This window comes from Nansenia antarctica (genome assembly GCF_963989245.1).
Source record: "Nansenia antarctica genome assembly, chromosome: 12".
NCBI lineage: Eukaryota > Metazoa > Chordata > Actinopteri > Argentiniformes > Microstomatidae > Nansenia > Nansenia antarctica.
In genome coordinates this window covers 21410324-21426285 of record NC_137682.1, presented here as the reverse complement: position 1 = coordinate 21426285, position 15962 = coordinate 21410324, and the positions used below count along the sequence as shown (strand labels likewise).

The 15962-nt window shown below is 44.0% G+C and overlaps 1 protein-coding gene across 1 annotated transcript in view; it reads left to right on the top strand.

Annotated features, from left to right (window-relative positions):
• The window catches only part of inppl1a (inositol polyphosphate phosphatase-like 1a), a gene marked incomplete at its 5' end in the record, with an annotated part of 31752 nt that overhangs the window by 7772 nt on the left and 8018 nt on the right, over positions 1–15962 (top strand). The window contains 18 exons of the mRNA XM_080542911.1: positions 1891–1954; positions 2830–2974; positions 3960–4053; positions 5368–5514; positions 6177–6267; positions 6892–6981; positions 7335–7430; positions 9411–9561; positions 10932–11038; positions 11492–11594; positions 11701–11897; positions 12030–12147; positions 12467–12563; positions 13623–13761; positions 14352–14451; positions 14889–14977; positions 15100–15181; positions 15899–15962. The exon at positions 15899–15962 is cut by the window's right edge and continues 26 nt beyond it. Coding sequence (XP_080399037.1) covers positions 1891–1954; positions 2830–2974; positions 3960–4053; positions 5368–5514; positions 6177–6267; positions 6892–6981; positions 7335–7430; positions 9411–9561; positions 10932–11038; positions 11492–11594; positions 11701–11897; positions 12030–12147; positions 12467–12563; positions 13623–13761; positions 14352–14451; positions 14889–14977; positions 15100–15181; positions 15899–15962 — 1974 coding nt within the window. The remainder of the gene's footprint in view (positions 1–1890; positions 1955–2829; positions 2975–3959; positions 4054–5367; positions 5515–6176; positions 6268–6891; positions 6982–7334; positions 7431–9410; positions 9562–10931; positions 11039–11491; positions 11595–11700; positions 11898–12029; positions 12148–12466; positions 12564–13622; positions 13762–14351; positions 14452–14888; positions 14978–15099; positions 15182–15898) is intronic.

Sequence of the window (15962 nt, the reverse complement as noted above, 5' to 3'; positions counted from 1 at the left end):
CTGTGCTGTGGTAGAGAAGGCGAGAGACCATCTAGTGTTCACACATTCGAGCCTCTCTTTTTAATTGTGGTCTGTGAGCGGATAGTTCCTATTATATAAATTCTCATCTAGGTCTGTCTCAAACTATGCCGTGTTGGGTCCTTGAATTTGAGGGAATTGAGTCTTGAAAGTCCTTGAAAGGTGCTTGAGTTTGATGTTTCAGAAGGTGTGGGAACGCTGCCTACCTCCTGGAGTGTTCCTGATCTGTGGGACACATTTGATTCCTTGGCCTAATTGTGAGATCACCAGAGAGAGAGAGATCACCAATGCTTTGTTTTGTTTGTTTTCTATAGATTTTAATTAATTGTCATTTTAATTATGTTCCTAACTGTTGATGTTTCAGATTTGTTTCTGATTTTTCAGCCTAATAATGGCTTCCTTGAGTTTCATTGATTGTTTTGTTCCTCATGTTGACAGACACCAGTAATAATAATAATAATAATAATAATAATACATTAGACTTATATAGCGCTTTTCTAGACATTCAAAGACGCTTTCCAAACTGAAAAGATCGAGTAGTAATAATAAAAAGAAACAAAAGGTAAACAGAAGAAAGTATAGGGGCCTAATTAAGGAAGTGCTGGGGACACATGGGAAGGGGAGGGGGGAGAGGGTTAACCGGTGAAGGCGAGCTTGAAGAGGTGGGTTTTGAGGGCCTGTTTAAATGTTGGCAGGGTGTTGGTCTGTCTGATGTGGTTGGGTAGGGCGTTCCAGAGGGACGGGGCTGCGGCTGAAAAGGCCCTATCACCCCAGGTCCGGAGCTTGGTCTCAGTAGCAGACTCCGAAGACCAGAATCAATACTAGACATTCACAGATCTCTTATCTCCCAAATGATGTGACGTAGCACACCTGACTTACCAGAAACACCTGACAACTGTCAATCCAGTTGTCCCATTGCTTTTGGGGACAATGTAGAATTCGTATCCTTATGACTGACATGGTGAAAACAATCATTTATGAATATTGGTCCCATATTAGTTGTCATTTTTCATCAACAATCGATCATCAACTATGACTTCTGCAGGGCACGGTAGATCAGTTAGATGCACAGGCAGAGTTGGGTGTCAGCAGCGTGTGTGTGTGTGATTGCGTATGTTCCTGTAGGAAAATGTTAGTTGAGTTTGACTGACAACAACAGGTTGAAACTCCCTTCAAATCCCCTTATGCCCCCCCCCCCCCCCCCCAACACACTCACTCTGCAGTATACACAGGGTTTCCACGGGTCCTTGAAATCCTTGAAAGTTTGTGAATTTGAGGAAAGAAAAATCAAGGCCTTGAAAGTTTTTGAAAATAGACATGGGTCATTGAAAGGGCTTGAATTCCCCTCTCTCTCTCTCTCTCTCTCTCTCTCTCTCTCTCTCTCTCTCTCTCTCTCTCTCTCTCTCTCTCTCTCTCTCTCAATTTTTAAAATATATATATACTGTATATATTTTATTTTTAAAACATAATTATAGTAGATTATGTATTGCTTAACTTAACACAGTAACTTTACACATATTTCACAATATATTGTTTTGCTGTGCTGTGGTAGAGAAGGCAAGAGACCATCTAGTGTTCAAGCCTCTACATTCAAGCCTCTCTTTTTAATTGTTGTCTGTGAGCGGATAGTTCCTATTATATACATTCTCATCTAGATCTGTCTCAAACTATGCCGTGTTGGCTCCTTGAATTTGAGGGAATTGAGTCTTGAAAGTCCTTGAAAAGTGCTTGAATTTGATGTTTCAGAAGGTGTGGGAATCCTGTATACAATTCCTGTGGTACCTATGAAATGACTAACTGTCTCTCTCTCTCTCTCCATCCCCCTTTTCCCTCCATCTCTCTCACTCTCCTTTTTCCTCTTTCTCCCTCTAGGTTCCAGAAGCATGTCCACACCTATAGGATCCTACCTGATGATGAGGGGTTCCTGGCTGTCCAGGTACAGGCTTTGTTCTAGAACTTACTCACATACTGTACGTGAATAACTCATTGTGGGAGGTATCTACTTGTAACATGTAGGAAGGATGCTCAAAGTTCAACATGTACAAGTTTAATATTGTAGGATAAATGCATGATGTTTCAACCGTCAAAGGCCCCAACCACACCAGACAGGCCAACACCCTCCCAACATTTAAACAGGCCCGCAAAACCCACCTCTTCAAGCTCGCCTTCACCAGTTCACCCTCTCCCCCTCCCCTTCCCATGTGTTCCCACCCAGCACTACCTCAATTAGTTGTTGTTTTTAATTTATTTTTAAATTATTACTACTCAATCTTTTAAGTTTGTAAAGTGTCTTTGAGTGTCTAGAAAAGTGCAATATAAGTCTAATGTATTATTATTATTATTATTATTATTATTATTATTATTATTCACCAGGAAGGGCTTGTAAGACATTGTTTGAGTGTGTGAGTGTCTTGTCTGTCTGTATACATGATCAGCTGGTTGTGTTACTAGTGGCTATAGGTGTGTGTTTCAGTGGCAGCTGGCAGGATCTGGTGTTGTTTTGGCTCGAAGCTCAATCACACACACACACACACACACACACACACACACACACACACACACACAGTATCAGCCTCTCTGTGCTCTGTACCCAACAGCTGGTGAGGTCCCGCCCCACACACACACACACACACACACACACACACACACACACACACACACACACACACAAACACACTCTCACTCTCTCTCTCCAATATTGTGCCACCACAACCCATCTCACTCCCTTTAAGCCTCACCCTCTCCTTTTCTCTTTCTGTCTCTCCTCTACCCTGCCTCTCTCTCTCTTTCCACCCCCCCCCTCTCTCTCAGACATCTCAGGGGGTCCAGCCCAAGCGTTTTAAGACCCTCCCAGAGCTGGTCCTGCTGTACCTGCAGCCCAGCCAGGGGCTGGTGACCACCCTGCTCTACACCGTAGACAGAGAGGAGGCCGTCGCAGAGGAGAGGGACTACTCAGGTAGATGCACACACACATGCATGTACACACACACTTACACACACACACACACACACACACACATGCATGTACACACACACACACGCACACACACACACACACACACATACACGTACACACACACTTACACACACACACACACATGCATGTACACACACACTTACACACACACACACACACACATGCATGTACACACACACACACACACACACACACACACACACACATGCATGTACACACACACTTACACACTTACACACACACACACACATGCATGTACACACACACTTACACCCACACACACACATGCATGTACACTTACACACACACACATGCATGTACACACACACTTACACACACACACACACATGCATGTACACACACACTTACACACACTTACACACACATGCATGTACACACACACTTACACACATACACATGCATGTACACACACACACTTACACACACACATACAAGTACACGCACACTTACACACACACACATGCATGTACACACACACACACACACACACACACACACACACACACACACACACACACACACACACTCCTAAAGTCAAGTTCCAAGTCCTTTATTGGCACATACTCCGCGAGCAGAGCAGCTAATGCTAAAAATACACCCTAACTGAATTACACGATATAAATACGAATACTGTTTACAAATACAGTCTATTATTAGCAACAGATTAACTATGTTTACATTACGATATAAGGCTTGGTGGAAGTGGGCAGTGGAAAGTATATATAAGTATTGTATATACATGTATATGAATAGGTTTATCCGTAGTGCAAAATAAGACCAAGATCGTATTTTATTAAGACAGTGGAACCTAAATTGCGTTTTAGGTCATTGGATGTCACACACATGTACACACATACATACACATGCGCGAGCATACACACACACACACACACTTGTAACTCTCGCGATTGGTCAGTTGTTAACCTGCTTGTCTCTTTGATAGATGGGGAGGATGAGAAGCCACCGCTCCCCCCTCGCTCCGCCTCCACCTCCACACCTACCAGCCCTGACACACCTACCAGCCCTGACACAGACAAGTAAGACACACACACACACCTCCACACCTACCAGCCTGACACACCTACCAGCCTGACACACCTACCAGCCTGACACACCTACCAGCCTGACACACCTACCACCCTGACACACCTACCAGCCTGACACACCTACCAGCCTGACACACCTACCAGCCTGACACACCTACCAGCCCTGACACACCTACCAGCCCTGACACACCTACCAGCCTGACACACCTACCAGCCTGACATACCTGACACACCTACCAGCCTGACACACCTACCAGCCTGACACACCTACCACCCTGACACACCTACCAGCCTGACACACCTACCACCCTGACACACCTACCAGCCTGACACACCTGACACACCTACCAGCCTGACACACCTACCAGCCTGACACACCTACCAGCCTGACACACCTACCAGCCTGACACACCTACCAGCCTGACACACCTACCAGCCTGACACACCTACCACCCTGACACAGACAAGTAAGACACACACACACAATGGACCTGGTGACTGACTGACTGACCGACCGTGACTGAATGACATTCAATGACTTACAATGGCGGTAGTTGGCAAATTTCTGATTTCTGATTTACCACAGCAAGTAATAGACATGTTTTTTTTTAAAGATGACAAGAATATTTTTGTCTAGAAGCTTTTCACCATCAGATATCAGCGAGTTGTATTAGCGAGTTGTCCGAGTTTTCTGCCTGTCGTGACTTTTGCTGTGATATGATTGGACAATTTCTATTTTGGGGCGTGTATTAGCGATAGGTCCATTACAACTGCATGCTCTCTCTTTCTCTCTCCTTCTCTCTCCCTTACTGAGATAGGAAGACCTCATCCTGTTGAAAGCCTCAAAACTCAGAGAGGATGCCGTTTTTTTGCGGTGTCTGTGTATATTGTGAGTTTGTTGTGTGTGTGTGTGTGTGTGTGTGTGTGTGTGTGTGTGTATATGTTTGTTATGTTGCGGTGTCGGGTTTACTGAATGAGTCAGCAGTCTGCTCTAGACTAGAGGAAGTGTGTGACTGGTGAACTGGAACATCACAGTGAGAGAAGCTTCCCTGTCTCAGTGAAGCTGATCTACTTTAAAGGCCAGTTCTCCCAAACCGGTCTGGGTCGGAGGTCAGGCTTTCTGTGGGTCAGTCCCATGTTGGCCTAGCAGAGATCCGTTTGATCAAATGAAAATCATTTGTGTTTTTGTAGCATTTGTCTTTTTTTTTTTTTTTTTACTGTAGAATGGGAAGCAGCGGTATTATGTTTCTAAGTTGACCTTTGGATAAAGTGTTACCTGATGTTTTCCCTCTCCTCTATCGTTAGCATCCCGGCGGCTAACGGGCTGAGCACCATTTCCCACGAGTATCTAAAGGGAAGCTACGCTCTGGACCTGGAGGCTGTGAAACAAGGAGCCAGCTCTCTGCCTCACCTCAACAAAACACTAGTGTCCTCCTGTAAACACCTCAATGGGTGAGACACACACACACACTCTCTCTCTCTCTCTCTCTCTCTCTCTCTCTCTCTCTCTCTCTCTCCCTCTCTCTCTCTCTCTCTCTCTCTCTCTCTCTCTCTCATATACAGTGCCCTCCATTAGTGTTGAAATGAGGGAGCATGTTGTCTTATTTTAGCTCTATACTTCAACAGTTTGAAATGTTGAAAAAAAAACTTTGCACTTTTGTCATTATGGGGTATTGTGGAAAAAGTGAAGGGTAGGATGACTTTCCATAGGCACTGTATACTGTATATGTATACACACACACGTTTTTGTAAGTCCCCTCTCTCTCTCTGTCTCTCTCTGTCTCTCTCTCTCTCTCCCTCCCTCTCTCTCTCTCTCTCCCTCCCTCTCTCACTCTGTCTCCCTCCCTCTCTCACTCTGTCTCTCTCTCTCTCTCACTCTGTCTCTCTCTCTTTCTCTGTCTCTCGCTCTCTCTCTCTCTGTCTCTCTCTCTCTCTCTCTCTCTCTCTCTCTCTCTCTCTCTCTCTCTGTCTCTCTCTCTCTCTTTACTTTTGCCTGCTTGCAGCTCTGTCAGTATGTGAAGCGCATTGAGTTGCATCTTGTAAGAAATGCGCTATACAAATAAAATGTGATTTGATTTGTCTCTCTCTCTCTGTCTCTCTCTCTCTCTCTGCAGGGAGGTGGATAAGGTTCTGTCCGGACTGGAGATCCTGTCTAAAGTATTTGACCAGCAGAGCGCCTTCATGGTGTCCAAAATGATCCAGCAGGTGTGTGTGTGTGTGTGCGCGAGCGTGCGTGCGAGAGTGCATGCGTGTGCGCCTACTAGCCTTTTCAACCCATCGAGTTGTCTGGGAATGACACGACACAGCGTTAGTTAAGAGACCACAGTGGTGTCCCAGCAGCCTCTTGGGTTGGGCACAGCGTGTGTTCGGCGTGCGTCTGTGTCTGGGAGGAAACCGAGGCGCGGCATGTCTCCGTTTCCTGTGTTTCCCGGAGTCGTACTGTACATTTCACCCCGACAGCTGTCTCCTGTACACGCACACACACACACACACACACACACACACACACACACACACACACACACACACACACACACACACTACTCCCGAGTGCACAGTGGGTCATGAGAAAAGAGCTCTTTTGTCTCTAAAAGAGAAACAAAATAGTTCCTGGAGACAGCTGGACTAGAGAGAGTCACGCTGTTATTACAACACACACACACACACACACACACACACTGAACGTTGAGCAGACATCACATGTGTGTGTGTGTGTGTGTGTGTGTGTGTGTGCGCGTGTGCGTGTGCGTCCGTATGCGTATGCGTGTGCGTGTGCGTTTGTGTGCGTGTTTGTGTGCGTTTGCTGTAACTGTCTGTTGTCTCCTCCAGTCTGTGAACCAGGGAGGAGACCAGGAGTTGGAGAATCTGGTCACCAAGCTGGCCATCCTCAAAGACCTCCTGTCCTCTATAGAGAAGAAGGTACGTGCCTCATACAGTCTCCACACAGACACACGCGCCTGTGCACACACAGCTGTTCATTCATGCACGTGTTTAGTTAACCCCCCCTCCCTGTGATGGATAATCTACCATGAGGTGGTAGGGCAGTGGAGTGGCCTCAGCCCAGCAAGAGTCCTCTGAGCTGGGGGAGAGAGAGCGAGAGAGTGGCCTCTCTGTCTGGGGCCTGGAGCTAAAACAACTCATGCGAGGGGCTGGGGTTTCACCAAACACTAGTAGTTGTGCAAGTGGTTTATCTCTAATGCTATTTCTCACTCTCTTTCTCTCCCTCTCAAAAAACTCTCCCTCTCTCCCCCCCCCTCTCTATTTCTCTCAAGGCTCTGAAGGCTCTTCAGGATATGAGTTTGTCCTCTCCCTCTCCTCTTCCTCTCTCCACCCGCCATAGCAAAGCCATTCCCATCCAGGCATTTGAGGTACACAGTCACACACACACACACACACACACACGCACACATCCTGAGTTTTTATTGGTGCAGAGCAAAGCCACACTCTGATGCTCTTGCTAAGCTTTTGTCTGGGAAGTAACGAAACTGACAGACCTGAATAAAACGTTTGCCATGTATATCGTGTGCCATTTTTTGGTCTATTAGGATCCCCATTTAGCTAATGCCATGACATTAGCTAGTCTTCCTGGGGTCCGACACAAAAATCATATTTGAACAATTGTCAACATTATGCACATACAGACAATTGTAAACATTGTATACATACATACATACATACATACATCATAATAACAAAAAACATCATCACTATCTCTGTCTCAGCCCTCTGAAAGAGAGAGAGAGAGAGACTCCCATTTGTGATGGGTGAGATGGGTATGTATACAGAGTTATGAGTTATGGGTATGTATACAGAGTTATGAGTTATGGGTATGTATACAGAGTTATGAGTTATGGGTATGTATACAGAGTTATGAGTTATGGGTATGTATCCAGAGTTACGTACCCTCATGAGTAGGGGTGGTAATTGACCCTAACCGGTAACAAATTGTTCGATCCTTCTGAATTATACGCCTCCAAGGTTATCGATTCCTTTTTATCGATGCCAGCATGTTTTTCTGACAGTTGCACGTTGCAAGAACTCTATGCATAGACGTATCTGTTTAACTCTATGCATAGACGTATCTGTTTAACTCTATGCATAGACGTATCTGTTTAACTCTATGCATAGACGTATCTGTTTAACTCTATGTATAGACATATCTGTTTAACTCTATGCATAGACGTATCTGTTCGCAAATTTCGTAAAGCTGAAAGCTGATAAAGTAACGTCGTGGATTCTAAATGGTAGACAACCTGCACCTCGCTGCCACTGAATAATAACGCGCCCATTGATGCTCCATGCCAGATAGTGCTACCACTGTGCCAGATAGTGCTACCACTGTGTTGACGTTTCTCTGTCTCAAGAGAGGTCAAGGACTCGTGCATGTACAGGTGCATCTAAAACAATTAGAATATCGTGGAAAAGTTCATTATTTTCCGTAATTTAATTCAAAAAGTGAAACTTTCATGTATTCTAGATTCGTTACACATAAAGTGAAATATTTCAAGCCTTTTTTGTTTGAATGTTGATGATTACGGCTTACAGGTCATGAAAATCTAAAATCCAGAATCTCAAAATATTAGAATATTACCTAATACCGATAAAAAAAAGGAATTATAATACAGAAATGTTGACCTTCTGAAAAGTATGTTCATTTATGCACTCAATACTTGGTCTGGGCTCCTTTGGCACGAATGACTGCATCAATGTGGCGTGGCATGGAGGCAACCAGCCTGTGGCAAAAGTTTTTTTTCCACACAGAAAATGTATCAGGGATCAATAAGGGAATCGATAAAGAATCGGATCGATAAGCACAATCGATAACGGCATCGTTTTTCATAACATCTTATCAATTCCCATGCCTACCCAAACCAAATGAGTGCATCCCATTGCAACAATTGTGCTATTGTCAAAAAGGATACAAAACATAAAAAATAAAATAAAAATGTAGATACAGTTTGTAATGCAATAGAGTGAGAGAGCCTTGGAAACCTAAGCTGTCCTGCCATTGAGGCCCCCTGCTGGTGAAACAGCAGTATTACAAGTGCTGTTTAACACTTTCCCTGCTATAGTTTATTGAGCATTATGAACTGTAGTGAATACTACAAGGCTGACTGTGTGTGTGTGTGTGTGTGTGTGTGTGTGTGTGTGTGTGTGTGTGTGTCTGTGTGTCTCTGTGTCTCTGTGTCTGTGTGTCTCTGTGTCTCTGTCTGTCTGTATGTCTGTGTCTCTCTGTGTGTCTGTGTCTGTGTCTGTGTCTGTGTCTGTGTCTGTCTCTGTGTGTGTGCGTGTGTGTGTGTTTGTGTGTGTGTGTGTGTGTGTGTGTGTGTGACCCCTCTCTCTCCCAGGTGAAGTTGGATGTGTACTTGGCTGACCTGACTAAGATAGGTAAGAGTCAGAAGCACACGCTGTCTGTGGACGTGGAGGGAGGAAGACTGGTGGTGATGAAGAAGATGAAGGACAGCCAGGAGGACTGGAACAACTTCACACACGACAAGAGTGAGGACACACACACACACGCACATCACACACACACACACACACACACACACACACACACATACATCACAGACTAGAACACACACACACATCACAGACTAGAACACACACACACACACACACACACACACACACACACACACACACACACACACACACACACACCACAGACTAGAACACACACACATCACAGACTAATATACTGTATACCGGTATATTACTAGTATATTTAAAACATTTCTTTCTTTTTTTAGATTTTTAAAAAATTATATTATATATTTTTTTAAATATATAATATAATATATAATTATATATATATACATATATATTAGAGATATATTAGAGGTGGTACGCGATTAAAGCAATTTAATTAAATGAATTGATTAATTAATCACATTTTAATCGTATATCAATATTTGAGACAAGAAGCAACAGTTTTCAATTCAAATGGATTTGGCATACGAGTGAATCAATGAATAGACATATACATAAGTTTAAAGCAGCAAAATCCTGTTTATTTTAGCTACACAGACCAACAGATCACACAATGTACCTGACCTAATGTTACACTAACCCCCCACCCTCCCCTACCCACCCAAATATCTTTGGTCAAAATAATAAACAGACAAACAGTTTAACATCAAGTCACAAGTGCCATCTAAAATGGTAACGAAAAAACCAGTCCCCTTCACAGTAACAACAAACCCACTGGTCTCAGGAACCTCTAAGCCTGCTGCCTCTTCTGCTTCTTCTCTTTCAGCCAGTTGCTGAGACAAACTGGCCTGTATACATGTTCAGAGCTCAAGGCCGCCCTCTTTGTTTGCACTATGTTGTCTGAAGGGAGAAAAGTCTCTCACAAGGGACACAAGTGGCAGGGCGATGATTAAAATACGGATATATCTTTTTTTTCCCTTCTTTTTTTTCCCGGTTTGACAAAAATATGGGGTGTTTTGTGGAGATCACTGCCGAAACAATTTCAATTAAATCTATTTTAAAGCCAGACTGTAACACAACAACATGTGGAAAAAGTCCAGGGGGGTGAATACTTACTGATGGCACTGTATGTACGACTTAAGAGAACAGTCATGCATTGAATTGATGAATGAGTCCCACTGATCTCTCTCTCTCTCTCTCTCTCTCTGTCTCTCTCTCTCTCACACTCTCTCTCTCTCTCTGTGTCTCTCTATCTGTCTCTCTCTCCATCTGTCTTTCTCTCTCTCTCTCTCTGTCTCTCTCTCTCTCTGTCTTTCTCTCTCTCTCTCTCTCTGTCTCTCTCTCTCTGTCTCTCTCTCTCTGTCTTTCTCTCTCTCTCTCTCTCTGTCTCTCTCTCTCTCTCTCTCTCTGTCTCTCTCTCTCTCTCTCTCTCTCAGTCCGTCAGCTGATTAAGTCTCAGCGTGTACAAAATAAACTAGGGATCGTGTTTGAGAAGGAGAAGGACAAGAGTCAGAGGAAAGACTTTATCTTCGCAAGTGCCAAGGTACAAACGCACACAAGCACACACACATTGAGTTTGGAGTCAGTAATGTCTATCAACCACATGAGCTTGAAGCTGTCAATACAAACAAAGGCTTCTCCACTAAGTATTGAATTAATTTCAGTTAGTGTGTTCAATACTTTTTTCCTGTTTCATTCCACTTTATTCCACATAACTTTATTTACATATGGACTTTAATGTTTCGATTTTTTGGGGGGCTGGATTGTTTGAGTTAATACCAAAGTCTGGTGAAAATTGAATGAATTGAATAGGCTCATTGGAAAAACATTTACTGGACAAAATGTTGATATGTTCAATACTTATTTCCCCTGCTGTATATATATTTTTTTAAATGTACGTAACGAATGAGATGTTTTGCATACTGACTAAACCTCCAAAGGTTATCTTATATGCACACACACATGTTTCTAAATGTGTTGTCTTATGTTGTTCCAGAAGCGAGAGGCCTTCTGCCAGCTGCTCCAGTTGATGAAGAACAAGCATTCCAACCAGGACGAGCCAGACATGATCTCCGTCTTCATAGGCACATGGAACATGGGTTAGACACACACACACACACACACACACACACCCCTGTTATCTCCATCCAACACGCATCCACCTAGTCCTCAGCAGCCACGTGTCTGTATTGTTTCCTCCCCTAGGCTCTGTACCGGCCCCCAAGGCAGTGGGCTCCTGGGTATTGTGTCGAGGTTTGGGGAAGACCCTTGATGAGATGACTGTGACCATCCCTCATGACTTGTATGTCTTCGGAACGCAGGAGAACTCGGTCTGCGACCGCGAGTGGGTCGAGACACTCCGAGGTGCGGTCAACGAACAGACCGATATGGAATACAAACCGGTGAGACGGGGAGAGAAACGAGACAAGAGGGGGGGGGGGGGGGGGGGGAGGGAGGGATGAGAGAGAGGAATGAGAGAAGGAGAGGGAAGAATGTTGTTTTCTACCTTGTTCTCTTGTTCTCTCGGGTTCTAGATTGTGGTGCAGACTCTGTGGAACATTAAGATCGCCGTGTTGGTGAAGGCGGAACATGAGAACCGCATCAGCCACGTCGGAGTGTCCAGCGTTAAAACAGGAATCGCCAACACACTGGGTAAAACCACACAGATACAGTATGTTTTTATATACACACGGCGCACACACACACACACGGCACACACACACACACACACACACACACAAACATCTGTTGTATAATGGTTAAGACCAGAGGAGACTGTAGGTGCACAGACTCTTAGGGCCGGTTTCAGAGACAAGGCTTAAGCCTAGTCCTGGACTAAATCACACTTTCAATGTAAAATCTCCATTGAAGATGTTTTTTAGTCTAGGACTAGGCTTAAGCCTTGTCTGTGAAACCGGCCCATTGTCTCTGTTATTCTGATTATTCTCATGTTGTTGTTTCTTGTTTCTAGGTAATAAAGGGGCAGTGGGCGTGTCTTTTATGTTTAACGGAACGTCTTTCGGCTTTGTGAACTGCCACTTGACGTCAGGCAATGAGAAGATCGCCAGGTACGCACACTCACACACTCACTCACACACTCACTCACACACACACTCACACACACACTCACACACACACAGGCAAACCAAGTCTTGTTTTTTTCTGATGAGCCTTTGACCTGGCCCTCCCTGCCTCTCCTTGTAGCAGTGTTCATTTCGGCAGCTATTTTAGATTTAGTCTTTGTCTTTAGACAAAAATGCACATTAGCTTCAGTCACATTTAGTCCTTTTTTTATCCCTCTCTTAGTTTTAGTCTAGCTTTAGTCATCGACGAAAATTCGTCGCAGGGACTCCATTTGTGATGGCGTTAAACCGTCCCCAAATGTAACCGGTGTACGGGACCATGGGATTCAAAATCACAATGGCGCCGCCAATTTCAAATGATGAACGAGTGACCGCGGCTGGTGAAAGGTGCACCAAAGCCCTGTCCTTTCCGCGAACCTGCTCGAACACTTTCCACAAGCAGCGCTGGAAAATGAGCTTAAAAGAAATAAATAAAAACGGCAAAAACGTTTGGTTTGTAATGAGACTATGTCGGCACACACTGCACTCGAATACAAAGTGCAGAGTGTGTTACAGCAGAAAGGTGTTCTTGAATCGCGTACACCCTCTTCTGAGGAGGAGCAGTCACGCGACACGCGATAATAATTGCTTCTAAATAGGATTCCTGTATTTTTTGACAGGTTATTTATTTGACTTTTTTTTTTGTTTTGTTACAAAAAGTCTTGTCTCCTTAACGAAAATTTAAATAGATTTAGGCCGTTTTTATTTTCGAACATCCGTTTTTTCGCCTCGTCAAGGTCTTATCTTCATCAGGGAACGAAGGTCGTTGACGCATAGATTTAGTTAACATAGATTTAGTTAACATAGATTTAGTTAACATAAGATTTAGTTAACATAGATTTAGTTAACATAGATTTAGTTAACATATATTTAGTTAACGTAGATTTAGTTAACATAGATTTAGTTAACATGGATTTAGTTAACATAGATTTAGTTAACATAGATTTAGTTAACATAGATTTAGTTAACATAGATTTAGTTAACGAAATGAACACTTCCCTGTAGGAGGAACCAGAACTATCTGGACATCCTGCGGCTCCTGTCTCTGGGAGACAAACAGCTCAGCTCCTTCGACATCTCCTTACGTTTCACACACCTCTTCTGGCTGGGAGACCTCAACTACAGACTGGACATGGACATACAGGTACACACACACACACACACACACACACACACACACACACACACACACACATACACACTGGATGTGAACGTGGACATCAAGATTACTGTATTATATTAATCTGTCAAGGTTACTGTATTATTGTATATATACAGGTGCATCTAAAAAAAATGAATATCGTGGAAAAGTTCATTCTTTTCTGTAATTTAATTCAAAAAGTGAAATGTTCATATATTCTAGATTCATTACACATAAAGTGATATATTCCAAGCCTTTTTTGTTTGAATGTTGATGATTACGGCTTACAGGTCATAAAAATCTCAAATCCAGTATCTCAAAATATTAGAATATGACATAAGACCAATCAAAAAAGGGGATTTATAATACAGAAATGTCGACCTTCTGAAAAGTATGTTCATTTATGCACTCGATATTTGGTCGGGGCTCCTTTTGCACAAATTACTGCATCAATGTGGCGTGGCATGGAGGCAACCAGCCTGTGGCCCTGCTGAGGTGTTTGCTTTGATAGCGACCTTCAGCTCGTCTGCATTGTTGGGTCTGGTGTCTCTCATCTTCCTCCCTCCCCCTCCCCCTCTCTCTCTCTTTCTCAGGAGATCCTGAACTACATCAACAGGAAGGAGTTTGACCCTCTGCTGAAGGTGGATCAGCTCAACCTGGAGAGAGAGAAGAACAAGGTGTTCTTACGTTTTGGTCAGTAACACCCTTGTGTAACATCACCTTCACACCTTTGAGTTACGTTTTCTAACAACAATGTCTTTGGCAATCAAAGATATTTCCTCTATCATTCTTAAATATATTGTTTAATTTGCCTTGAAATGTTTACTGTTATGTTTATTGCATCGCAAAGTTCACAGCATTCTTCCATTTATTTGATGGTGTTTGTTTGTGTGTGTGTGTGTGTGTGGGTGTGTGTGTGTGTGTGTGTGTGTGTGTGTGTGTGAGTGTGTGTGTGTCTGTCTGTCTCTCTCTGTCTGTGTGTGTGTCTGTCTGTGTCTGTGTGTGTGTCTCTGTTTGTGTCTGTGTCTGTGTGTGTGTCTCTGTCTGTGTCTGTGTCTGTGTCTGTGTGTGTGTGTGTGTGTGTGTGTGTGTGTGTGTGTCTGTCTGTGTCTGTCCATCCATCCATCCAGCGGAGGAGGAGATCTCGTACCCACCCACCTATCGCTACGAGCGCGGCTCCAGGGACACGTACGTGTGGCAGAAACAGAAAGCCACAGGGGTATGTACAAACACACCACACACACACACACACACACACACACACACACACACACACACACAATACCACCTCTCTTCTACTCTCAATCTTGTCATCTCTCTCTCTCTCTCTCTCTGTCTTAGATGAGGACTAACGTCCCCTCATGGTGTGACCGGATCCTGTGGAAGTCTTACCCTGAGACTCACATCGTCTGTAACTCATATGGTGAGGCCTGTCACACAGTACTGCAGTAGCAGGCCCAGACATCATAATCATCATAATAATAATTCATTGTATTTATATATAGCGCTTTTATGGGGCTCAAAGACGCTGACAATATGTGAAAAACTGAAAACACAGAAACAACAAGCAACAGATAACATGAGCACATGGAACACAGAGTTAACGAACAGGGAACAATTAACACAGCAATGTCCAGGGAGGGGGAGGGGGGTGGCGGGGTTAGGGGAGATGGTTAGGGGTAGGGGAGGTTGTATGCATGTCCAGGGGGGGAGAGGTGGCAGGGTTAGGGGAGATGGTTAGGGTTAGGGGAGATGGTTAGGGGTAGGGGAGGTTGTATGCGTGGGAGAACAGGTAGGTTCTGAGGTGGGATTTAAAAGTGGAGAGTGAGGGTGAGTCTCTGAGTGGTTGAGGGAGAGAGTTCCAGACATGGAGTAGCACAGTGAAATGTAGTCATTAGTAAGAGCTGTTCAGAGAAAGGAGGCTCTAGGGGAGCTGTGTGCTCTGGTAGAGGAACAACTGTTATTTGTAGATGTGATCCATTGAGGTTTACGTTTTGTTTCTTTTTTGTTCTGCGTGTGACCAGACAGATGTTTTGTTTTTCTGATAAGGCAAGGTGTGCCTCCATGTAGCAATGTCAAATTCACTTAGTTTGCCATAAAGATTTGTTCAAACTCTAAATCCCTCCCTCCCTCCCTCCAGGCTGTACAGATGATATTGTGACCAGTGACCACTCCCCTGTGTTTGCTACATTTGAGGTGGGAGT